We start from the raw sequence: 27,884 nt of genomic DNA on the forward strand, positions 1-27,884 counted from the left end.
ATAATCAACTCAGCTCTAGTCCATTACCTTACAGTTGCTAAACTTCTGTCTGACCAACAATATGGATTTAGGCAAGCCTATTCTACAGCAGATATCCTAACTGTAATCTCTGAACGTATATACCATACACTGGACAAAGCAGGGTAGAGTAGTAGCCCTAGATATATCTAAGGGTTTGACAGGATGGTCTTCTCAGGAAAATCAGATCATACGGTATCACTGGATGAATACTTAACATAATTAAATCTTTCTTAAATAAGAAAAGAATCCAGGTTGTCTTCGGTCATACATCTAAACAATGATATAAATGCAAATGTACCTCGGGAGTCAATCCATGGACCTTTTTTTATTCCTGATATTCATAAATGACCTCCCTGATAAAATTGTTTCTGAGATGGGTATATTTGCTGACACCACACTCTATAACAGGCATGAGGAAAAAAGCTGTAAATTTAGAAATGATAAAAGCATGAATTTATATAGGGGAATTTTGGGGCTCCATCTGATGAAAGATTTAAGAAAATTTGATCTGTACTACTAAAAAAATGTTTTTAATTAAAAGTTGGACTGAAATCCTTGATTAAAATAAAAGCTAAAAGGAGAAGCTTAATAATCAAATTAACTCGAGTGGCTGATCCATTTACGTATTTTTCATATTAAAATAAGAAATCTCTGGTTGAGTTAGTTTGAAATAAAAATTATCAATTTAAATTAAATTAAGACTTGACATTTATGACTGGTGAAATTATGATTTTCATGGAAGTTAGATTTTTAAAATTTTGTTTTTAACATAACGCGTGATCCTGATAACAGGTTTCATCCCATGTTCCCATCCGCTTGCCAATCAAGAGCGATAAGTTTTTCTTTTAGGTGACTAAAATTACCCTGTAGTTTTGATAATTACCAGCAGCTTTTCTCCCTTGCAAAAAAAAAAAAAAAAATCAAAAGTTGCATATATAACAAAAGCATTTTTATTTTCTCGTTTTTAAATGTTTGCATAAGCAGTGAATTTCCCAAATAATCTTTCTATCGAACCTGAAAATCGGCACAGAATTTCAAATGGGACCTTTTATTTACTTCACGGAAGTAGCATGCTCTTGTTGTATCCGCATGACTGAATAGGGGTCCTAAGTAATTTGCAATTGTATTTTTTAGTTGCCCACACTGAGGATTGAACTTTCAACTTTCAGGAAAATATCACTTTTATAGTTGAATTTTTCCAAGTACTCTAACCACCGTGTGCAAGGACCTGTGGTGTATGATGAATGTGAAGTATTGTTATAGTTAAGAATTTAAAATACTGATTTCAGGATTTAAAAATATTTTTCAAGGCTTAAAACATTTTTACAAAACAATGAACTATTATCACAATTTGTTTCAACTGTTTTCACAAACCAAAATGGAAAGTTCTTTTTTTTTTTTTTTTTTTTTTAACATGTCACGGAACATAACCTAAACCTGACTTAGCATAAAGATTTGTGTAGTTTCTGAACCAAAGTAAGCCAATAAAATTTTTATATTCTTGTAGCCGTTTCAATATAATTTTTGCAGTTTAGAAAGGTGCATTGTTATTTTACTAAAAGATGTCATTGTCATCTCAGAAAGTTATGAGTTTACCTGATTGGGCATAATATTATCAGGTGAGAGACAACAAAAGATACTTTCTTCAGAAATGACTATACCATCTAGTGTTTCCACAGTAAAACGTATTACTAGCTTTTATGTTATTTCTACTTTTCCTTTTCTGTTTTTGTCTTTCTCTCTTTCTCTAGTTTAGGTTAAATCTGGACAGTATAGGGAAATGTGTATAGGACAGGAGAATTTAGTGCTATGGCACTGTTGGAAGAATGCATACGAGATTTTGGTTTAGTAAATGTAGAACAGTTCAGTTCACAGGGGAAGGTAAACAGAAATATTCAAGAAACTGCCAAGAATTGACTTGAGAAGGAAAGATAAAGACCTGACCGAGATAGGTTAGTTTGGAAGTCAGTTTTTAAAGTTATCAAGTACATGCTAACATGTAAAATGAATGTAAAGCTCATTATGATGATTATGACTATATCATTAATAAAGCTCTCTTGGTAATTGATTTTTTTTCAAATTATTTTTATTTATACGAATCCACAATTTTCATTTGAAATAGCATTTTGTTTGCTAAACCTGCCGATTGACACATCCTATTTTTGATGTGTCCAAGAACCTTTTATAAGAGGCTCTGTCGAATGATCGGTCTGTTACACCTAAGTTTAAAATAGCATTTTTAGATGTGTCCACACACCTTGATGAGAAGTTTTGTTTGTATGTCACTAAATTATTCCTAAATGTACATATTGAATGAACGCACCTTAAGAATAGATCCGTTTTTATTTATTGAATTACACCAATAGATACCAACCATAAATGGATGTTTGTACCCTAACAACTTTGCTATTAATAAATGCTCTCACTCATTCTTCTGCTGACCAGAAAATGTAACTTTCAGAAAATGTAACTGTTCTTTTTGGTCACATTTTGTTGTTGGTCATACTGTTTGACTTATCAGTATATGATATATGTCCATGACTAAGTATTAAGCGGAATTGATCAGAAGACAAAAAAAAAAAAAAAAATAATCAATTGATAAAAATAAGATAGCCAGAAAAAAAAAAAAAATGACATGCAAAAAAATAGAAATATATATTACCTAGATAATCTGATTGCTATCTGATAAATGATTAACAAAATTGATTTTATGGATAGGTTTCTGTTAAATTTTTTCATTAATTTCCTATCTTATTGTATTAAAATCATAACTTTATTGTAAGTTGTTATTTTGTTATATAAATTTTGCAAGTTATCTTTTAGTCAAGATTTTAGTTTCTTGATGAAATGCTGGTTTGGAATTCATTAATAGTCAGTAGTCACACGTTAGTTATTAAAACAAAATTAGTGCCACAATCACCAATCTATGATGTAGAAGCCAAATCTGGTTTGTAAGATGCTTGGGTTATAACAAATTATAAAACAAGACTGAAATTCTTGTTACATACCCATGAGTGCAGAGAAAAAAAATTTTGTATATCAATAAAAGGTGTCTATAAAATAAAATGTTTTACCAGAAAGCAAAATCGTTTCTTTTGTGAACTAATATAAAAAAAAAAAATTTTATTTAGAAAAAAGTTTCATTTGTTTTATTAGGCTAGTATTACAAGTGTACCTACTTGTATCAATCTGCTTGTTTTCGGCATTATCAAACCGGAAAACAGAAACTCTATAATTGTGGGGGTGGGGAGGGTACTAATCTAGCCTTTTATTTAATTGATTTTTCTTGCTTTTTGTAGGATGCTTTTATTTATTTATTTATTTATTTTACATAGGAGTCATCACTTATCAAGGCCCTGAGGACACTCGAGGATAAGGGTTATTGAGTGTATAATCAGTGGGACAATATCATAGTAGTCGTTATTAATGGAAATTCGGTAGATTGGATTACTTAAGAGGGTGATTCATCAAGAATTTGTTTATGTTGGACTTGAAGACAACCAAGTTGTAGTCAGCTGGGAAACAAGCAAGCGGAAGAGTATTCTTGCATAGTACATATAATTCTTGTAAATCATTACATTTGGAGGACTTTCTTAGTAAAGCCCTTAGAGCAAATACGGCATTATGGTGTTTAGCTTAAAAGGTTATAGACCAGCTCGACTCTCTACACTTATAATTTATTGGCCTTGTACCTAGTTTATAAAATTTTATGTAAGTTATATAATAAATAAATATTACAAATGTTCTCAGACTATTTTTAGTTTCATTTGTAAATAATCTGTGGTAATTTTAATAATTACATATGATTCAATGATGCCTTTTTAAGTTCTCTAAACTGACCCTTAAAATACAAGTTAACCTAATTTTGTCTCAATTGAATACAAAATAGTTTTTTGTTAAAAAAAAAAATCACAGCAATATTCTTTTAAAAGTATAATTTTATAAAATGATTTTTATATTTAATCGATATTTCTACCTATGTCTGTTGTTGGCAGCTGAGACGATGCATCATTTGAAACTCGCCTACTTTTTAAAATTTGACAAAACTACACCTGATGCTCTCTCTCTCGCTTTCATACACATGCACACATCTATATCATGACTCATACACTGTTTATCTCTGTGATAACGATGCGGTAGTCTCTTGTGTTAAACATACACTTTTGATGAGTTGTAATTCACGTGAGCATCGTATAATACAATGATTTCATTAGTATTATATAGATCTTTTTCTTTGATGCTATAAAAAAAACTATATTTTGCTAGTTTGTTATATATCATCTGCAGAGATGACATATTTAAAGCAGTATAGCATCTGTGGACAAAATTTGCCAATCTCATTCAGAAAGAATAGCTGAACCAATGACCAATCATTTTCAATCTTTATTTTGTAATATATATATTATATATGTATCTATTTTTAGTATTTACTTCAACAGTGCTCTATACGTAATAATAGCTAGGTAGTAAGTTCTGAAAATATGTATGACAATTAAGCTACGCAAAATTTTCCACGCTTCATCCTTGCAAAAATTTTGTCAGGCTTACGAATCTTCACGAGGATGAAACGTGAAAATTCTATGTAGCTTAATTGCCATATTTATTTTCAAAACCAAGTATACTCACACACACACACACACACACACACACACACACACACACACGCACACACACACACGCTGAGGGATAAGAGACAATCACTGTGTACGATTGTTATTTCCAAGGTATGTTTTCGCAATAGCTGCAGATTGTATATCTCTATTCACTTGCCCTTTTTCATGAGAACCAAGTTAGACACAAATTCGTTATTTTCATGTGTGCATGATTCAATTTCCTTATGAGGCATTCTGAACGAGAAAACAAACATGCCAATACCTCCGTCAGTACTTCCTCGGGTAACAGGGAATAAATCTATCTCGGTTCTGAAAAGATGATGCTATGCTTGGTAGGATGACCTCCTGAGATAAGATGCTATGCTTTGATCCTCGTCGGATAACAATAGACTATTGTAGTAAAACCAAATTGAGCATTTTACAGTTGAATTTTTTATTGGCATATTTGCATTAATGTATAACCACTACTAGCTTTATGTCAATGGTTTTGTTTGTATATTAACAAAAAAAAAATTGTCATAATCGAGTGTTTAGTAACAGTAGTAGCAGTCCATTAAACAACACATACTTGCAGAGATAAAGACAGGTGAAATACTGGAAATATGGTAAAGGGATGAGTATAGATAAGAAGAAAGAGATAGTAATTTACATATGTTGATATAAATGAATGAGGAAGAGTGTTATATCAGCTGACAAAGAGTCGGTGAGATATTTGTGTTTGAAAGGTACCAATATAACTTATAACTTATTGCATTTAGATTTAAGCTTTTGTCTTTCAATGGTTTCTTTTTCTCAAGAATTTAATAAATAAATAAATACCTAAGTAAATAAAGAAATAACAAAAATTAAACATATTTTATCATTAACTGTGGAATTTCTTATATATAGTTAATTGTAAGAAAATTTTTTTTTTTCTTTCTATTATTAATACAGTATAATAAAAATATTTGTTGATATTAAACGAATCTTGTGTAAATGTGCCATCCTGATGTTATGATATAAGGAAATCCACCATCTGCCTCCTCCTCCAGTCCATAGTTCTTCTACCGAGATAGAAATTGAGATTTAATTAATCCCAGATGAGTCATTTGGAAAATTGAATCTGGTCTGAGACAACTGAAAACTGACTACGACATTTAGTAGAGATATAATCCAAATGTTCCTAACCCCCACTATTAATATTAATTACTCTCTAGGAGTTCCGTACACGAGTCATTACTAGTGGTCTCTCATTCACAAAAATGAATGTTCCCTGGAGTCTGAGTAATAAGTCTCCTCATATTTCTAGTATAATATGCTTTTTTCAGTATGAACGTTGCAAATCATTTTGCCTTCTCAAAACAGCCGTTTATCATTGATCTGTTGCTGACAATTTTCTGTCACATCAATCAATGCTCCAACTTAGCGTCTTTTTTGGGAAGGAGGTGAGTAAATTATGCGATTTTCTTTATACCTAGTTGAATATTATTTCGTGTCAAATAAATAAAAAAAATAATTTCTGTCCATCCATTTAATTTATTTACTTTAAACTTCAAAAGTTTTATTTATTTATTTTTCTTGTGAACTTTGCTTACTTATGAATTTCCTCGAAGAGAAAGCACTTCAATTCTATCGGGTGTAAAAGTTTATAAATATTAAAGAGAATGCAGCATTGTTCAAAAAATACACCCCCTCCGTCTTCCCTCTTTTTGAAGAGATGTGCTTTTAAAGTATATATTGGTTGCTACAGGAATAACATCCTATGTAAGCTAGTTACAATAGATTCATTATAATCTTTTGCTACTGCTTACTGTCTGTAAAAGATACACACGATTTATTACCAATTCACTTTATTTATAAACACACAATGCCTACCCTATTTTTTTTTTTTTTTTTTTATATCTCTGTATGTGTGTTAAAAAAAGAGTGGTCTGCATAAGATGAGTGTAAAAATCTTGATTGCATCTTCTCAATTGTCTCAAATCACATTACAAACATCAATTTATATTTATTAAAACTCTTTCTTATTGGAGTTGACTATTTGTTGTATTCAAATTCAACTGATTAATATTTTTGCCTGCCTTGAGGATGTATTTATATTTCACAGAAGAGAACCTTTTACTCTTAATATATATCGAATCTGTTATATTTAACATATTTTAATCGTAATTAAAATACACTTTAAAAATTATTAACCCTTTGAAATATTAGGTTAGAAAATTAAACCAAAAATAAGAAAAACCTTAACCTAAATATTACATTACTTTTGTATCAAATTTGTGTTTGGAAAAGTCCATGATTCCAAATGGGGACTAACAGGTTAGAAGTTCTACTAATGTAAGAACACGTATTATGTTCTCTAAGGAGAAGAATGCTCGTTCCAGGATGGGTAAAATTACCCTCCACCCTCGACAACAGAAATAAATTTGCACCACTTATGTCTCCTTATGAAGGTTAAAATCAACATATAATAATACTAAACTAGGCACCGCCAAAACTGGGGGGCAGGTCAGTACTTTTTGACGGACCGTCTTTTTAAAAATCTACCATAAATCAGGTAATTATCCGATCAATACGAAATTTTCAGCGATTATTAGGAGAAGAATGAACTTTATAACAGTGTACTTATTTTTCATAAACGATATTTATATATATATTTTTTTTTTTTGCTTACAACCCCCCCCCTTGTTTTGAAGTGGGAACAAATATGCTTAAAATAATCATCTGAAACTGAACAAAACATTTTGTGTTGTTGTAAGGGATAGAATTATAGATTAAAAAAAAAAAAAAAAAAAAATTGTTTGCATACCTTATTTTGACGTCTGAATATCAGAACTTCGATTGTGCTTAATTATCCCGCTTTTGAGTTTTGAAGTGTGAAATTCGGTGAATATGTTAAGTAAAATAATTAATTTAAGTTAAGCAAAACAAAAAAAAATTTTTTTAATATTTATACGAAAAAAGCCATTTTAAAATTTTTGATAAATAAATTAACAATTTTTTTTTAGCGAGCCGAATAATGCATGACCATTATTAAACAGGGCATGCTTTGAATAATCGATACAAAAAAAAAAAAATCTGATAAATATTGTGCCCTTTGCGTTAAAAATAGTATCATTTTTTTTGATCCCGTTTGAAAACGTTTGCCGCCTTTCGACTACGGTGGACCAAACGCGCTGAAATAATTTTTTTTATTCTGCTTTAAATTGGCCCCCCCCCATTTTGGGGAGCCTGGCCCCCACACACATACACATTAAAAACCAAACTCATACAAATGGTCACCCATCTGGTACTGGCCAGCCTCAGCTTAATAATACATTGAAATTTTCATCACTGAAAAATAAGTTTTTTTGGCCTGTTTGGTCTTCCATAGTTTTCTTCTTATAAAACGCAAACGTAAACAGAGTCGATCTAGACTCTACATCGACGCGAAATATCTGGTTACCTATATGAATAAGTGGAATTATTTGAAATTCAGGTACTTATATTATAATATTTTTGCATATTCTCTTATAAAATCATCCTAAATCTTAGTTAGACAATAAATAAATTATTTCAAAAACCTTTTTTTTTAAATATTTAAGTACGTTTTTTGTGCAAGACAAAAAATGTCAATTGTTAACTTTTTGGGAAAATTTAACATTTAAAATTTAATTAAAAATAGTAGAAAATTTTACATTATTCTGTTTTCTATATGATAAAATTCAGGGTTTTATCTTTCTGGCAAAAAAAAAGTTACTCAGAAATAATGGATTTTAATAAATGTAATTTAGTTTTAAAAAAACAACAACAACTTGATTTTGCGGCCATTTTTGGCGGTGCCTATACTAAACCTTATGTTGTGAATCGTTATTTCAATTTGGATCTGATTTTGATTGTAGAAAATATCTAAAATTTAAGATTAAGGAGTCTTTAAAAAAAAAAATTGAAATTCCGGAAATCTTACTTTATTAGCATCTAATGACTAGGGATTAAATTCAATGGAAATCTGTTATATTTGAATCATTAAATGGGAGGGTATGTCCATATTATGCCCTTAAAAACTTTTTAAATACTCTAAAGAAACTAAGTTTGAGGAACGTTCATTAGTTGATGTTCATTGCCTCCCCTCCTTGCATAAAAATAGATTAAACTAAATATAGTCTACATTTGAAACCTTTGTCTAGCAGTGCCATTCATAATGATCAGTTTAGGAATGGATCCTGTACACACGAAGAAATCGACGTACCCAACTTATATATAAAGATTTTATACTGCTCTATGTAAGTTATTACTGATAATTAAAAGTAATGAATATCAGGATGAAATGATCATGGGAGGAGGGGGTATTCTTTTCTGATTCTCTGTTCTGCCAGTAGCAATGTGAATAACATACGGCTGGCAATTTGTAGATTACGAATTCTCGTTTAATGAGAATTCTTAGCAGAATATTTACATTCGAACCTATGTACTAGCTTATTGTGTTTGTGCTGATCCTTACAGACAATTCCTTTGAGATCTTCGGTGACGGTCAGTCACATTTCCATTGTAAAACGCTGGTGACTATGTACATTTCCTGTTGACAATTATCGTTTCGTTATGGAAACAGAAAGACTTTATTCTCTATTTTATGAACATTGTAAGTATTTCAGTAAATCTATAATGTTGCACATAGGTTCAATTTCACTTTTAAAAGATCTTTAAAATATTGAACTTCAGTGTGTAAGAATAGTTTTAAAAACTATTAAGCAGACGATTGGAAAATTCTATTAGTTAAATTATATTTCTGAATTTTTGAGATGAGGATTAAATATTCGTATTATTTGGATTCTTTAGACTACTGTTCTCATCTGGAGTGTTATTTTCATGTTTCGGTCGATATAGCCTCTGACCTTCACCTTTATATTATCGAACTCTGTGAATCTTTGTCAAACTCTGGAATCTGTACATAATTTTGAATAGAACCCGTTATTTAATCCATGAAGGTATCGGATGTTCTTCTTCTGTTAGCCATGACTGGGAAGAAGTTCTAAGTAATTCGTAATTGTACAGTAGTGTCACTAGTTTAGCAAGTTACACCTGAAGAAGTTTGAAGGTTACATTGATCGAAACCTTGTAAAAATAACGCTCGAAATGTGAACAGTAGAATTCAAATAAGTGTTAAAAATTAGGGCTCTGTGTCAAGATATGTTATGAAGAGGAAGTTCAAAGAGCCTAGCAAAATCTTTCTTTTTTGAACTGATAGGAATTGGTAGTTTTTTTGTTTTTTTTTATAACTGTCTTCGTTCACCCTTCTGTGAAGTATGGACGATAGAAACATAACTTTACAATGCTGTTAAAAAGAAAAAAAAAAGTATGTGGAGAGGGGCACACTCCTCATCTTAATATTTTCTAATTGGCTCAATCCTGTCGATATCAGGTTAATACCATAATAGGGTTACAATTTATAGATTATATATGACTTTTGCCTTTTAATTACAAACAATTTTATGTTGATTTTTGCTAAAAAATATTTAAAGCATGCGTTGATGAGCAGTTAGTATTCTGACTTTTGTATCAACAATTTTTAATCAGCCTGTACTGTAGTAATTTTTTGACCTATTAAAAATATCTCATCTCACCCAGAGGTTGTGTTCACTTACAACATTTTTGTAATCACCTGTGCTAAAAATTTTTATCGTGTGTAATTGTTGTATTAATAATTCTTAGTACCGGAGATTAAAGTATCACAAAATTCATATTTAGATATAGTTTTTTTTTTTTTAATTTATGTTTAATTGAATTTTTGTTTTATAGCACATCGATCCTTTTCTGCTTATTTGATGGCCAGACACAATTCCTATTGTAAAGTCTTCCTTTAAAACGAGTTGCACTTGGACCTGTACATGGTGGTCATACTTTTCTTAATGTAAATAAGTGGAAGCAACACAAACAAACAATTGAAATTCAACAAAATACACTGAAGGTGTTTTATATAATGGTGCAAGATAGTAATTAAGATAAATATTTTCATTCAATGTTAATAAATTTTACCTGTTAGGTTTATTTTCAGCCTCTTATAAAGAGAGAAAATGAAAAGAAAAACTCTTGATAGGATTAAAATTTTTCCAATTACTCAGTTTTATTCCATTAATGACATATATAGAATAACTGTCCACTAAACGACACACGCATATATACACACGTTTTAAAGACAGAATATTGACACCAGTTGATATCTCTTGGTTATTAATTTCTTTTTTTGAAAGTTAATTTTTCTTGAAGACAAAGGCAACATTTTTCCAATGTATGAAAGTGGATTTTGTTCCATTTTTTTTCTTTTAAAGATTGTGCAATCGATATCTATGATAACCAATCCAAGTTTTTATCATTCAATGTTTTAATAAATTTGTGTCTTGTTTATATGACTAGATTATACACATGGTGTACAATTTTTCTGGGAGATGACCAAAAGTTAGCCATAAACTTGAGAAATAAAGTCTTTATTGTTTTTGTTTTTTTAAGATTTACCTTACATTCTATTTTGTATAATTTAAGAGAGCTTTAATGCCTACTAGACATTGTCCTCGAGTATCTAAGGTTTCTCTGTACAGGAGTTTGTCAGGACAACCTGGCATGAGTATACTTTTCCTACAAGTAAATCCTTATCAAATATTCAAAATCACATGACGTATTCACAGCCCAAATAAGATCTCCTCCATATGACTTAACCCCCACTGGCTTTTACAAGGAATGGTGCACCTTCTTCAAGTGATAGCGTGAAGCTGGATACTTGACCAAACTAGATTAATTTTTTCCCTGGGGTCCAGCAAGACCAAGAGACTACAAAAAAGATATAATATATTTAAATAGTCGATTGCGGAAAGGAAAATTATGTTCTCAACTTATTTACTAACTCAGTATTTGAGATGTAAAGGAGAACTTTAATGGAATATTCGAATATCTATGCGTCTCAAATAGAGATCAAGTGTTAGCCCCAGGAAGGGGACCCCTTGATTAGTGAGAATGTCAACAGAAGTAAAATGAAAAAAAGTAAGAAAAAATGTTCAGCAGATTTAATACAGAAAATGTTTTATCTTGTCCAATAAAATCAATGATGATATGCATTGCTTCAATATACATTTAAAACTGAAAAGTTGCTGATGCTTCAAACTTTATTTTTATTTTCCATTATAACGTGTCTATTCTCATCAGGTGATATGGTCTTTGTATAAGTGAGAACAAAATTAGGTGCTTTATATGGAATAGTTGTAAATTCATTAGTTTTAAGACTATAGTCATCATTTTGATGTGTAAAGTCTCTTATTTTGCTTGTATGTATATATTACTCATTATGTGTGTTTACATATTTTAGCTCTTTCCCATTTGTGTTTATAGATGCTTTTGTGGATGTTTGTTTGGTGTGGATGTCTGTTCATGCTTATTGTAGTGCATATGTGTGTAAAGTTACCTATACCTGCTTGTTGGAGAATTTTTGTTTGTATAGTGTGTGGGTGTGTGTTTTTACGAGAAGATATATCTTATATTTTTATTCTCTGTTTATATGTTAGATTGTTATATGGGAATAGTGTGTGGTTTAACCAGTGTACTTATTTTTTGTCAGTGTGTACATGCACTTGTTATCCATGCATGCATATTGTTTTTTGTATAGAAATCTATATGGTATATATATACATATTTATCCACTCACAGAAGATCTGGTAGCAACTGTTGTACCAATATATGATCGAGAATAATTTTGTATAGAAATTTATATATGTTTGTGTTATTTGTTTAATGTTGGCTTGAATTTATCTATGGAGTTTTTTCTTATATATATATTGATAATGATTTCTAATCTGTATGCTCAGTTAATGAGGTCATAAAATTTTTCCATTTTCTTATTTTCAGGGAGGCCACCAGAAATCTTCTCACGATGAATTTAGCACCCGTCATGGCCTGTCATCAAACCTCTCTGATGCTGGCATACAACAAAAGTTGGATGAAATGCGTGAAGATCTGAAGAAAGAGATTCGGAAAGAAATGAAGATAAAGGAAGGTGCTGAACGCCTTCGGGAGGTGACCACAGATAAAAAGAGCTTGTCTAATATTAACAGCATTGTCAAGAAATCGAACACCAAGTTGACTGATTTACATGAAGAATTGAAGGATCTAAATGCTTACCTCATCAGTAAGAACGATTCAGGGACAGGTGAGTTGTCTGTTTTTTTTTCTTTTCTCATTTCGATATGCTGATGGCTACAAACCGAATTATCAACAAGCAAAATTATCCACAATCATCTGGAAGGCAAATCTCAAAAATAAAATACATACTACAGAATTCTGCTTTATTTGGTTGGGCAAGGGTATTTATCAAACTTCTAGTTAAGTAAAATGGATCTATAGTTAATAAAAATTCTTTTAAGATAAAATTGTTGGATACTGCTTTGATTCTTCTAGTCTATTATGATGATGGTCTCAAATAATGGCGATATTAAGGAATGTTCGGATCTGTTTTGTTAGGATGAATATGTTGCTGGTGGATTGTTCTTCATAGGGGTAATATCTGGGACTGATCTATGACTAATTATACACTGAACTGACACAGGCATTTGTACTCAAAAATATAATTATTTTACTTTTATCTTAGTACATGCTTCAAACAAAAAGATAAGAAAACTAACACTACCATTTAAAAAAAAAAAAAAAAATTCAAATGAATTTTCAAAATGTTGTCACTACTGTTTCTTTTATTTCCATAATTTAAATTTGATCTCTTGAAAACTCATATCCTGTCTTCATCCTTCCCAAAGCCACTCTACTATATACCAAAAGGTTATCTCCATATCTCATCTTCCAGTTATCTGAGGAGAAACAGATGAGCATCATATAATCGACTCCAGTTTATTGAGTATATGCAAAATAGGAGGGAAAGACACTGCACCCACACCCCACACTTGTACATTCATTGGAACTCTCATTTTTATCTATCAAATTACATTGGACAACAATTTACTTTTTGAATGTTGTCTAGAGTATTTTTGCACTGCTGGATCCGTTTCTCTCCCATCAGGTCAGGCTTTTATGCTAAGTTGATTTGAAAAAAATCGATTACATTTTTGTGGCATTACCAGCTGATTTTTGTCAATATATATCATCCTAAATGTTTTTAAAAGAAAAAAAAATTGTTTTGCCAGCAATATATATTAATTACCTAATAGAAACATTGATGGATATTAATAAACATAAGAACATATAAATTGTGTGTTGATTCACAATTGTTCAAACTTTCATCTCTTCAAACTTTTGGAATGGTCCTGATGGAATCTCTTATCCTGCTCGTCACTCATTAAAGCCAGGTTCACTGGAGACTGGTCTATATGTGAAAATAGGTAGTTCATCTTGACACTCATGTTGCAGCTTTCTGAAAACAGTCTGCATGTTGTTGACAAGTTCTGTGCATTTTCTTGCCTTATTGTTGCCAAGAAAATTCTTCATTACCAGAACAAATGCCTTCCACGCTTTCAATTCCACTGCAATCATTGAGTTTTCAAACTCTGGACCACTGATGACTTGCTAAATCTGAGGACGATCAAGATGCCAGCTTTCAACTGCTCCATGATCAATTCTCACAAAGCCTAGCACAACTAAGTGGAGCAATCTCCACCCTCGTCCAGAGCCTTGGTGAACTGCTTTTTTAAGCTGAGCTTGATGTGCAATGATGGGAAGAGTATTCTGTCTCTATCCACGAGAGTGTTGTTGATGATGTTCCTTTCTTTGCAAGGCACTAATTCCTTCCGTACAGGCCAATTTTTCTTCATGTATGCCGAGCACCAATTTTTGGAAGATTTCAGGGTTTTATGACCTCAAACTGATCACTTTTCAACATGATCACCCAGAACTATCGGACTTGTTATTAAAATGACCATTTCCAATCAAAACATAGCATTTTACCTCCACCAACTTGTATAAAATGCTCCACACATGCGTACATGTAAACAAAAACTAAAAATAACAACATGGGGTCATAGCTCAAAGACTTGACCGGATTGAGCAAAACCAATGTGATTTTTTTGATCAGATTCGTATCAGCCTAATCCTAAATTAAATGAAAAACAAAACAAAAAATGCACTAATTGACTAGTTTTATCAAAATGGTGTTCATTTGAAAAGGAAAATTATTTATTTTAAATAGTCAAAATTGTTTTTTTTAAATTAATACAATTTCTTAATTGAATTTTATTCTTATATGAAGAAAACTGTTGTTCCTATTTGAAGGCTTCTTTTTTATTTTATTAGATGGAATTTATTTTGACTAAATTCTATTGGTTGATCATATGTAGTCCTAGTCCATACGAGATAAAGAGCTGTTTAAATGATAAAATTGCAATGTCATTGGTGAACATAGATATTTTTTCATTTGCGCAATCGTATAAAGATCTTTGGACACTTCATGTTCATACAAGTTGTTTCTCCAAAGTGTTTCTTTTCTGTGTTAGTAAGCAAGCAGTTTTCTTTATTGAGTCAACCCAACGTTTAGGTGATCTTCCAAAAGGTTGGTTTCCCCTGAAAAGCTATCCTTCTGATCACATGTGAAACTATTAAATCTTTTTACTGTGTCGAATTTGGGATTTCACTCTTACATTCTTTCTTGTATCAGTTATCCTCATTCTGTTTAAAACTTTCCAGCCATGTTCATACTTGTTTGAAAATAGCATTCTTTAAACTATATTTCTATTGAGTAAATAGAAAAATTGATTTCAACTTTTGCAAGTCTTCAGCAATTCTTTCATACATAAAAAAAAATCTTTCAAAATAAAGCAATATCCCCCTCCCTCGATTCTATGGTTGATTCTAAAGTCATAATTTTTTACACTTACTATTACCATAAAAAAAAAACTCCATTTCATCTCCATTCAAAGCGTTCTTCAAACATTATCAAAAAAAAAAAAATCTTTTCTTCATTTTGAAGTGAAATGCAAAGAGTGAGCATCTGTGTTTACAAACAAATAGTAAACATCGCCAATGCCAAGCTGTTTCTGTAGTCTTTTTCTGTTTCTGGCCATGCCGCTGTCTCTCACATTGGTGGCTGTTGAGTGAGGTATGCATGGGTTCACAATTATAAAAAAAAATAAAACGAAACAAAAAATACAAACTCTGACGTATTCCATAGATATTAGTTGAACTCTGGATGTGTGTGTGTGTGACACAATACACTCTCTGAACACTAAGATCCACATCTCTATTTACTGTCAAGGTTTTGATCATCAATTACCGTCATCTTCTCTCGTTTTGCTTTGAGCCACAATCTGCATTTTCCTCTGTCTAACTCGCAACTGTACTCAACTCAAAGAATGTCTGCCAATGGTTCCCAAGCCTCATAAACTGTCACAAATCCCATCACCGCACCTGAAATTAACTCTAAAATATATTAAACAATCTTCTATTCCTATTCACTGTCACACCTTGATTAACAACCCCACTCAAGCTTTCTTTTGTGTTTCTTTGTGAACAACTTCCGATCCATTGTTCACTGATTAACTCCTTTTCTTTTTTGTAATATTTTCTTTTCTCTTTTCCTTTACTTCCTAACACTTTTTTGGAGGTAAAGGGGTATCGATAGTATCACAATATTTCTACTTAAAGATTGTTCCAAAGATTTTGGTTTGCAATAAAATGTTAGTTCTTAAAAGATTTTTATTTATTCACATTAAAAAGATAGCTATACTGGTTTATTTTAAGAATTTGCAATATGTTTACATCAATCTATTATGAAAGATATTTAAGATTAATGAGTGATTTGTCCATAAATTATCATGAGTAAAAACAAAAAAAAAATCCTAAACAGATGTGGGGAAAGTTAGAGGATTGCTCTGCCTGATTGAGGTCTTATAATTCCATTAGTCAAGAGGCCCAAAAGATCATTAATCCGGTCATGATTGACACCAAGTTTCTTAATCAATTCCAAATGTTTATTGCATCAGTTTCATCTTGTTCGTTATTATTGTCTAAATATATTTTGGCTTATTCAGCATGCTACAGATTATAAATGTCAACTATTTTAAGCAGGATTTATTCATATGAAGTGCTGGTGATGTTGGAGGAGGGTATTTACAAGTTATTTAAGTACATTTTACTTTGTTTTATCATTAGATCGTCATGCCTTTAATATTAGCATCACGTTTGCAACTCTGAATGCTTATTAATAGTGGCTCAAATGTCATTTAATTAATATATTATGTAACTGTTTTTCATGAAGGCACTCATTCTTTAATGGGAATTAAAACTTCATTAAAATAGGGCATAATCATTATTTATTAGAGCATTTTTTTTTTTTTTTACATGTTTATGGATTAATTCAGCCTCTTTGTTCTTTCTTTCCTTTTTCTCCCGCCCTCGTATATATTGATCTTTTTATTTTTCTTTGTAGCGGAAGTAGTAGAACCAATTAGAAAGAATGAAATATAACTTCATTACTTTTTCTATGATTTGGTTTAGTTTTACAATAATCTTTCTAGTAATTTATGTTAAAATGAACTGCATTTTCTCAGTCCAAACTCTATAAAGACGGTAGAAGAAACCGCATCCAATCACTTACCCACTTAATTCCTGGAGGTAGGAACTTTGTAGCTTTTCTGCCACATACTTTTCTCATGATGCAACTATTGGTATATGCCAGCTTAACTTCTAACTATAATTTCTGACTTTTAATGGAATTTCTCGTTTACTTGCTTAATTTAACCTTATGTTGAAATTTCCAATTTAAACTATATTTTTACATCTGATCTTGCTACAAAGCAACATGCATCATGATGTGTCTGTTTTATTGGCGTGTTTAGCAATGGAAATACCATTTCAAATTAAAATGTCACCGACTGACAGCGCCTCTTATAAAGATACATGAACATATTTTTCAAAAAGAACAGACATTGACAAAAAAAAAAAATAATAATAAATAAATAAAAGTATTTTAAAATTCCGATTTTACATTAACTAGTTCAGTGTAATAATATACTAGCGGGACCTGTGGAAATTCCACAGGGGACTCATTCATATGTAATATATTGATGTTGGCATAGACGCTCTGATATTATTTTAGCTTTTTGGTTAAAACTGCAAAAGTATTTAAGCTAGCATGAATGCCCGGTAAAGTCCGGTCATAAAGTATGTTTAAATATGATATTTTAATTCTTGCAGATTTCGTATATATTATAGAGTTAATGGTCTATTGATTTTTATACGTTATGAAGTTGCGATTTAAAAAAAAAAAAAAAATACCCATATTACTTGGGTGTATTAGCTTGAACCGAAAGCAAAATAAAAACTTATGAATATATATATATATATATATATATACACACACACACACACACACACACACACACACACACACACACACACACACACATACCATTTGAGTTCCTTCAGCCATAATCGAAACCAAAACTTATGAAGAATTCTTGATAACATTATTTGTAAAAAACAAATGACTTAAGTGCCGTAAGCTATAGTCGAAACCAAAACTTATGAAGAATTAAAACCCCTCTTTCTCTCTTTCTCTCTCAATAAACAAATGTAAAAAAATAAACAATGAAAAAAAAAACAAAAAAAACAAATGACTGCTCAAGTTTTTGTCCCCGCCGGCCGAGAGATTTGTTATCGTTTTTTATTACGGAATAACTTAAAATCAATTATTTCTTAACAACTTTTGAAAGATAAAACCCTAAATTTTATAGAATTAAAAACAAATATAGTGTACGTTAAAACAATGTTGTAATAAAAATAATTTATTTAGAAAAATGAACTGTCATTTAAAATATATATATACATATATTTAGAGTTAATGTATTTATAAAAATATTTTATGTACAAAACAAGTTTCGTTTCGCTAATAATGTGTCACTTTTTTGCTTTGTAAGGTCAAGGATTTTCATGAAAGTTGACGTTTCATAACGTTTTAGTAGAAGTAATAATATATTAATGAAAACATCAGCCGCTCGCTCTCTCTATCTCTCTTTCTCTCAATAAACAAATGTAAAAAAGTAAACAATGAAAAAAAAAGAATAAAACAAATAATTGCTCAATTTTTTGTTTCTGCTGGCAGAGATTTGTTATCAATTTTATTACGGAATAACTTAAAATCAATTATTTCTTAACAACTTTTGAAAGATATAACCCTAAATTTTATAGAATTAAAAACAAATATAGCTATAAGAACACGCTAATCAAATAGAACCTAGAGCGTTCATAAATGTGTATTCCGAAATTAAATGTCTATTCCAGAATTAAATCTCAACCAATCAAATTTGTTGGAAAGTGTGACACACAAAAGAACCCACACGCTATCGTATTAATATATAGATATATTATTTTTCTTCATATTATTCACCATTGATATATATATTTTTATCCTTTTTTTTTTTTGTGGTATATTGATGAGCAATACACTTGAAGGCACATCAGTCAGAATCTATATTATTAAAATCATGTACCTTTCCTCGTGTTTATATGCAGATTTCTTGCCTGTATATGATTTACACTTATTATTCTTTATATAGTATTAATAGACTATTCAAATAAAAAATCTGATAGAATAATATATTGAAACAAACTTTTTAAAAATCAATTTAATTTCAAAATTAAATCTGCCCAAATGCATTTAGGTCCTTTTATAAACACGTCAATTCTTTTGATCTTAAGTTTGAAAAATATATATGCAAATGAATTACTTCATTAACGTCTGAAAGGAATTTAGAAGTATTTAAATTAGCTTAAAATTCTCATTTAAAATTTTTCAAGTTTTGAAAACTATTTTTTGTTTTGAAAACTATTTTTATGTTAAAACTTTTGTATAGATTAAAATAACATCACCTTATCTAATTGGTTTTATAACATTTTAGTTCAATTAACAATTTAAATGAACAAATGATACTGTAAAAATTAAATTTAACTTTCAAAGTTATATAAAAAGTAATTTGGTTTAAAAAGAAACAAAGAAGAAAAAAGGAAATAAAAAAAAAATACACCTGACAATATTGGGTAGTTAAAGCTGATTTAGTATAAACATAGTTTGCAAGAATCCATGTTAGTAAGTTTAGATCTTTCTCTCAGAACGTAAGTTGAAGTCACGCAATGGTTATGGGAATAAAATTTGGAGTCTGTAGAAGCCCAATACTGATATTTTACTGATGTATCTGGGCAAAGGTATGAATCCAATCTATTTTCTTTTCTAGATTTACACAAAATAGTAACAAGGTAATGTAACTTTTAACAGCAACTACTTTAAGAAGTAAATTCAATCCTATGGATTAGTCAAACTTTAAGAAGTTACAGCTTACACAACTACCCCCTCTCCTCTACTAGAGACCGGCTGTACCAAGTCAAAATAAGGCTGTTTGTCATCTGTATGACCCCTTCAGAACTTTAACTTTCATTCAGTTTGTCTCAATGAATGTTTTACCATTGATAAGGGTCTACTGGCCCAGTAAGATTAGATGTAAATTAAACCATTTCTTTAGCGATATGTTTTATTTATAATTTCAAATAGAATACTTTTGTGCATAAAAATTCCGAATTAGATAAAGTTAAGATAAGAAATATATATATATATATATATATATATATATATAATTTTATTTTATTTATTTTTTTTTTTTTAACAAAAAACAGGGAGGTAAAATGACAGTTTAAACATGAACAGTTTATGAAGGATTAGCTCTTCTCCATATTTTATAAAGTATTTCGAAAGTTATGCTATAATCAACTGAAATGTTTTATGTTGGTTATCGTTATCAAAAAAACAAAAGCTTGATGCATCAAATTTTTAAAAATCGGAAGTGATACATCCCTCAGAATTTCGACCATAATCAAGCCTTTCAAGATCACTGCTATAAAAGATGCAGGATTTCACTGGCTATAATATGGGTCAAATGGAGTGTCTATGATGAAGAGAACCAAAGTTATTTCCAAAAGTGTAACTTCCACTTTTTCAGTGATTTTGTGCTTTGACATAGAACTGATTTAACAATAGCATTTGTACATATTTAAAAGGTTTAATATAATATTTTTCTTGTAATGTGGTGTATTAACACTCATTTGTTTAATAATCCATTATAAATAAAGGGATATTACTATGCATCAATATTGATTTAATAAAAACTCTTGAAAATAGAGAATTAACTCTATATTAAGTTCAGTTCATTATATTTTTTAAAGATGTGTTTCAGTATAGATAGTAGCATATTTAAAGAAAGAATTTCAATATAAATCAATAAGGTTAAATAAAAGATGTAGTTGGAGTATGTCACTAAACATTGTGAATCTATAATCCATTGTTACTTGCGTAAAGTAGAATTTCCTTGAAAAGTAATTCATCTTTTGGTATGGATCATCTCAGCATGACGATATTCATGGGAAATTATTTTACATTTCGTGGTGGAGCAAAGGGAAAAAGTTTTCGCATTAATTGGTTTGATCATCTTTTGCTTTTGTACTTATACTGGATTTTGTAGCATTCTGGGCCTTACACGTATGCAAGAAATCAAAAATTAGTTCTAATAGATTTCACATAAATTTGGGTGAAGAATGCAGTAAAACGAAGTAATCAAACATCTCAACAAAAATAACCTTCTTAGTGACACTCAATATGGTTTCCGTTCTGCTAGATCTACAGCAGATGTCCTTACAGTTATATCGCATAGGATTAGCAAATCTCTCGACGGTGGCAATCTTTCTAGGGCAATTGCTCTTGACATATCTAAAGCCTTTGATAGGGTATGGCATAAAGGTTTACTTCATAAGATCGCTAGCTATGGTATAGCTGGAAAAGTCTTCTCAATTATTAAATCATTTCTTTCTGATAGGTTCATAAGAGTAGTAGTTGAGGGGCAAAAATCAGAAGCTCACAGTATTAATGCCGGTGTCCCTCAGGGATCCATCCTGGGCCCAACTCTTTTCCTGATCTACATTAATGATCTTCCAAATCATATCCTTACATCATTTGTAGACATTTATGCTGACGACACTACCATTTATGGTACCACATCTAAGACAGTAAACGAGCAAGTACTCTCCAATTCTCTCTCCTCTGATCTTGAGCATGTAGTACAATGGGGAAAGGAGTGGCTGGTTACTTTTAATGCATCTAAAACCAAGCTTCTCTCTTTACATCATCAACATTTTAATCCACATTTGTCATCAATTGAAATGAATGGCTCTCGTCTTCAGGAGGCCTCAAGTTTTGACAAGCTTCTGGGCTTGACCATTACTCCTGATCTTAAATGGAACACGTATATCAAATCTGTTGCCAAGGCCGCTGGAAAAATGGTGGGATCTTTCTATCGATCCAGTAGATATCTCACTGCTGATGCTATTCTCTATCTATATAAGAGCCAGGTACGTCCAAGGATGGAATACTGTTGCCACATCTGGGCAGGAGCTGCTAGAAAGGACTTGTCCTGCCTTGATAGAGTTCAAAATAGACTTCGTAGCCTCGTAGGAGATGTCCTTTTCTCCTCCTTACAACCTCTATCTCACAGAAGAGATGTTGCGAGTTTGTCTCTGATGTATCGTTATTTTCATGGAAAGTGTTCAACTGAGCTTCAATCTATGGTCCCCCCTCGCCAAACTTTCACAAGAAACACTCGTCTAGCTGTAAACACTATCAATAATTTCCCCCACTCTTTATCTGTGCCTAAACCTAAGCATAGATTCCATGAACAAAGCTTCTTTCTTAGAACTGCACGCCTGTGGAATTGTCTTCCGTTTTCCTGCTTTCCGGCTGACTACAATATGGTTGTGTTCAAGTCTAAGGTAAATAAGTTCTTGATGAGCCGTTCCATATAAGTTATTAAATTTACCAAATTTTCATTACTAATGATTACTATATTGACCAACTTCTACTGTACACTCTTTAACCCTTATCCTTGAGTGGCCTCTGGGCCTTGATAATGTGGTGATGCCTTTGTAAAAAAAAAAAAAAAAAAAAAAAAACGTTCCAAAATTTTTTTAGTTATCTCCTCTTTGATCGTAGATAGCAGTGAATTTGTTTATTAGAAGACTGGCTTCATATCACTATTATGCTCAGTTCTATTTATGCATATTTTCCACATTGTGCATAATTGGGTAGTATTTAGGATGAAAACGTTTTAGCACACACAAACTCCTGCCAATTTTTGGACTACTGACTTAAAACTTGATATAAAGGGAATTTAGACCTGTGGAGCACAATTCAGTTTAGTTTTTAGGCAATAAAAATTGCTGAGGAGTCAAAATTGAAAAATATAAACATTGACCATAGTCAACTAAACATGTTATTTCTAAGCATGCACAAATGTACATTTATACATTTTATGATGTTATTTTGCAAAATTTTCTGTGCATATGGAGATGGTGATGTCTAAGGTCGGCAAATTCTGCTTTGGTTTTGATTCTAGCTGATGGCACTCTAGTCATTTTTTAATTTCTGAAACCATTACTACATATTGGATACAATATAATAATCAATAGAGAGTTGGCTCTATAATAATAAAATATGAAATCTGCATGAATTAAAACGTAATATTCATATTTTACAACCTAGCAATGCGGAGCTACCTGATTTTAATTAATAACTGGTGATTTAATTAATTCTAATATTCCAATCTCTCCTCTAATCATTTAATCTTTATATTAGTTTTGTCAATCTTTGTTTCGCTTTCAATCTTCATATCCCATTGCAATTTCACTAAGATCAGATATATGAGTTTTGTAAGTTTTAAAACAGTTTTTAGCTTCATTGAAATATTTCTAACCATTTGTGCAATTATCCCATTTATCCTCTATACAATACAATTTTCAATCTAAACACAGGATTCTGACTTTAGAATCAATCAAGAATAAGGAAGAGAGTTCTTTTAAACTCTGCAATACTTATTTAAAAATATATATACTTTTTCATATTAGAATTTACAATTTCACTTACTTTAATCATGATAGAAGTAAAATACCCCCTTCAAAAAAAAAAAAAAAAAATTACACTAATAATATCCATTAGCTGTTGCTGATATGAAAATTATTTATCTAGAGTTTTTTTTTTTTTTAACATTGACCTAGTGACTGGAGTACTTTCATAATCTGGCTTTAAAGATCAGGGAAATTGCTTAAATTGATATTTTAGCTAGAATACTCTGACTTATAATTTGCATAAAGAATGAAATTGTAATATTAATTAGCTAAACAAACAGTTATGTCGCTTAATTTTATTTAATAAAATGTAATAATGTCAGTCATTTGATATTTATTTTAGCTATAAACTCCCATTTGCAAGCTAAAATGTCTTTATAATTTCACAAATTATACAATAATAATTTAGTTACTCTGCATCGCACACACACAATCTTGAAATGCTACACTGCAGAGTAAAGTTAAGAGCTAAATTGGCAAAGTACAAAGCATTATTTTCATAAAATGTTTTAAAAGAGCAAAAATAAACATGGTTATGCTGTTTCTTGTGGCAGTCTTCAGTTTATTTTTTTTCTTTATAATTTGGAAGGCTACATTTTATTATAACTGAACCAAATTAACTTTTTATTTGACTGTTTAAATTCTTCAAACTTTCAAATTTCGAAGAGTCACAAAATAACTTTTCCCTGAGATTAAGAAGGATGAGTTGTTAATGAAGAAATCAAGATCATGAGTCTTTTATGGGGGGGGGGGGGATAAATCGTAATTATTTAATATGAAACTGTTTACAAAAAAACAACAACTTGTTTTTGGAAAAAGGGGTGTAGACAAAAAAGAAATGTAAATTACTGAATTGACCTACATTATTCACCAGTTTTTTTGTTTTTAAAATAAGTAACATGTGTTTGTAATTGTTAATAAAATTGAAATGTTTATTAAAATAAGACATTTAAATTAATCATGTTGTTTCAACTTAAATAATTTTGTTAAATATTATCCAAGAAAAATGGACTAATGAATTTTTAATTGTGTGTGACAAAATATTTGACATTAATATATTAATTAATGTATTAACAATTAATTACTTACCAAAAATTATATTTCTAATAAAAAGTCCAAATCTAAGGTAGCAACTGGAATAGTAGATTAGCAGAAAAAGAAGAGGCCATTATTAATAAAACCAAATGTTTTTATTTTATGTCATTTAAATAGTATCAAATAATGTTGAAAATCAACAATTTGGAAGAAATACAGTGATTATGTTGTCTGGAGTAGTTTTGTATTTATCTTGCATATCGTTTTTCTTGACAAAATTTTTAATGGACGAAGCTGTTAATTCTTTGGCCAAATATACTTTATGTATGTGACTGAATATATAAATTGATGATAATAAACATGCCACGAAAATAATCTTGCTTTCGGGTTTCATTGTGTTTCATAATGTTCTGAATTTCAAGCCATTAAAGCATTTAATTAGTTGCTCAAAATCAAATTATTATACCCACTATTATGCTATACAAATAAATCTCAGAAGCGAATAATGAAGCTGACATAAAGAGTAATGTTGACTTTGTTTATTTTATTTTATTTTTTTTCGTAAGCATCACATAATATTGAAAATATTAATTTTTTTCCTATTTTTCATGAGTAATAGAGAGTGTGGGAACATTAACTACTTTCCTTTATTTATGACTAATTAGAAATAAAATAGCTTTGATTAAATATTAAAATTGACCAGAATTTGTATTTAAGAATAGAAACCAATATCTTCATATGATCAATGAAATCGATTTAAGTATATATCTTGACTTAAATAGTTTTTACAATACAAGGTTGAAGAGAAGACTGTGACTTTATTTCTAATATGTAAAATTAAGTCAGCCAGATTTTAGATGTTAGACCTAAATAACATTGCATCTGACATGTCAATATAGTTGAGTCTGTCGAGTTTTGTTTTTTTGTTTTTTTAACGTTAAGATTTTTCATTTGATTTCATTTCTTTGTGAGTAAATCCTCCTCATAATATTTTTGTTAGGGAGACCATCTTTTCAACAGCTAATGTATATTATAGATGGCAGCCATTTTTGGTATCAGCCACAAATTTTGCTATTAACATTAAATAATATTACTAATATATTCTGTCGTTTATTACTACTAACCCAAACTAAGTGACCTTTAAAATCTTTTTCATTGTGATAAATCTAACATAGAAACAAATGGGCATTATCTGAAAACTTTTACATTTTGATGTTGAATCATTGTCACGTGACATGTCCTTCTCAAATGGTGCCTACAAAAAATTACCTTGCATAAGACTGCAAATGAACCTGGGTTCACATCAACTATCATTCCTTGATTAAACAGGCAAACAAAAATGTTGTCCATTGATGTAACTAATACTAAACTTCTTATTTAAAACCTATAATATTTAAATATCCATTTCCACACTTAAAAACTTTGTTATACTTTTTTCTATTTGTTGTTTGATTTATTTATTTATTTTATTATTTTATTTTTTTCAACTTTCATTCTTTTGGAAATTCCAATTTCAATCACTAGCTTTTAACTTCCCATTTACTAACATAAAAAATTGGGTGCGCTTTTTTTACTAATATTTATTTTCACTAGATTTATTTATTTTTTTAACTTGCATTTTCCTATGGGAATTTACTCTGAAATTAGTAATCTCTCTCATATATTAGCAGGGAGACCCAACGTTGCCCGTGATTGAATAAGGATCAATAAATGTTTTGCCTTCACATACTTTTATTGTCATTGAAATCGATGAAATCACCTATTTTTTTATCAAAACGATTGATTGCCCTCTCTAGTGGGGAGACTCACTGGTGTACTGAGAGGAAGCTTCACATGCCTCTCCACAGTGACTTAGTCCACAATATATTGTAGTGTACATTACACTGTAGAGAACTTAGAGTTGATTTCAATGATTTTATATAATGGCTAGAATTAAAGTTTAAAATACAAAAGTCAAGTATCATGGCTCAGTTGTGCTCTAAACAGAAACAATTATTTCAAACACACCATTGTATTATCAAAGAACCTACTGTTGATTTTATACAGTAGTCCCTTCTGCTTGTAAGGTAATAAAACTTCTCAAATACACTTGTGATGGTAGACCCTATAAGGTGTTAACTTTGGTCAAAATCAGACTTCTTTCTTTAATCATATTTTTTCGATTATTGCTTTTTTAATACTTATCAGAAGCATTCCAATACAAAACCTATCTAAGAATGCCCTCAGATACATCAAGTACATTTGTGTGAAATTTAAAAAAAAATAGACCCAGCCATTTTGGATTCCATAGGGAACACACACACACACACACACAGTCTTTTATATATAAAGTAGACATGGCTCAAGTCGCTTACTTTTTAACCTTTCATATCCATCTGTCAGTAGCTCAGATGATAATGACACTGGAGAGATAAATAACCACTAAGGCTGGAGTGCTAAACATTCAGATTTTGATTCTAGTGAATAGTGCCTGCATGAATTAAATATAATATACAACAATACGATAATACAATGTCTTTTATATGTAAGTAGAGATATGAGAGGCGCTTCAAAAGTTATACCGCTTATTTTTTTATTCTGAGTGGATTAGAGAGGGTTGCAGATTGCATTGTTATGATGACTAAACTTGTGTATTCATAACCTGAAAGTTTCATCTCTCTGTTGTAGATATTGTCAATGTGAGGCTCTAAGAAAGCAACACCTGTCATAAACGTCTGTGAGAAGCAGAAATGCGTCATTAGATTCCTGATAAAAGTGCATTGAGAATAGTATCTATGTAGAAAAATAAATTCTGGAACACAAAAAGGTTACTCGTTTTAATTGTGCAACTCCTGTCTTTGTAGCTCTGTAACATTTTAAGTAAAAAAAAAAAAAAGATTTACTTTTAGGACAATCTTTGTTTTGTATGTGTGTATATAAGGAGAAAAAGAAATATATCTTCATCATCGCGATTTTATGGCTGTATTTTTCTGAGCAAAAGTATTTAAAAATGACTGCGTCAATACATAAATACACTGAGCTGCATTATTTCACACATTTCTTTTTGTTAATACATATGCACAAAATTTTTATTATAAAAAAAGAATTTGATAGTCATACTTTTCCCTTCCCCCACCAAAAAATGTTATCTTTTGTTATATAAAGTCATTAAGAAAAGTTTTACATTAAACCTACCACGTAACCAAAGTATTCTGGTTGAGTTTTTCATTAAAAATTTGATTTGAGATTTACACACAAAAAAGCACTCAACTAGCTACAACCACTATAAACGATCCCCCCCCCACTCTCTATAAATCTAAATGCAGATTCCAAGAACAAAGCTTCTTTTTCAAAACT

General features: G+C 30.4%; 1 protein-coding gene across 8 annotated transcripts in view; it reads left to right on the plus strand.

The window, feature by feature from the left end:
• Positions 1-27,884, plus strand: part of LOC145248037 (serine/threonine-protein kinase N2-like) — a 412,484-nt gene that overhangs the window by 148,337 nt on the left and 236,263 nt on the right. For all 8 annotated transcript variants that reach the window (XM_080109765.1, XM_080109767.1, XM_080109766.1 and 5 more), the window contains exon 2: positions 12,483-12,783. In XM_080109765.1, coding sequence (XP_079965891.1) covers positions 12,483-12,783 — 301 coding nt within the window. The remainder of the gene's footprint in view (positions 1-12,482; positions 12,784-27,884) is intronic.

This window comes from Euprymna scolopes, chromosome 26 (genome assembly GCF_053919585.1).
Source record: "Euprymna scolopes isolate OS-2025 chromosome 26, ASM5391958v1, whole genome shotgun sequence".
NCBI classification, from domain to species: Eukaryota; Metazoa; Mollusca; class Cephalopoda; order Sepiida; family Sepiolidae; genus Euprymna; species Euprymna scolopes.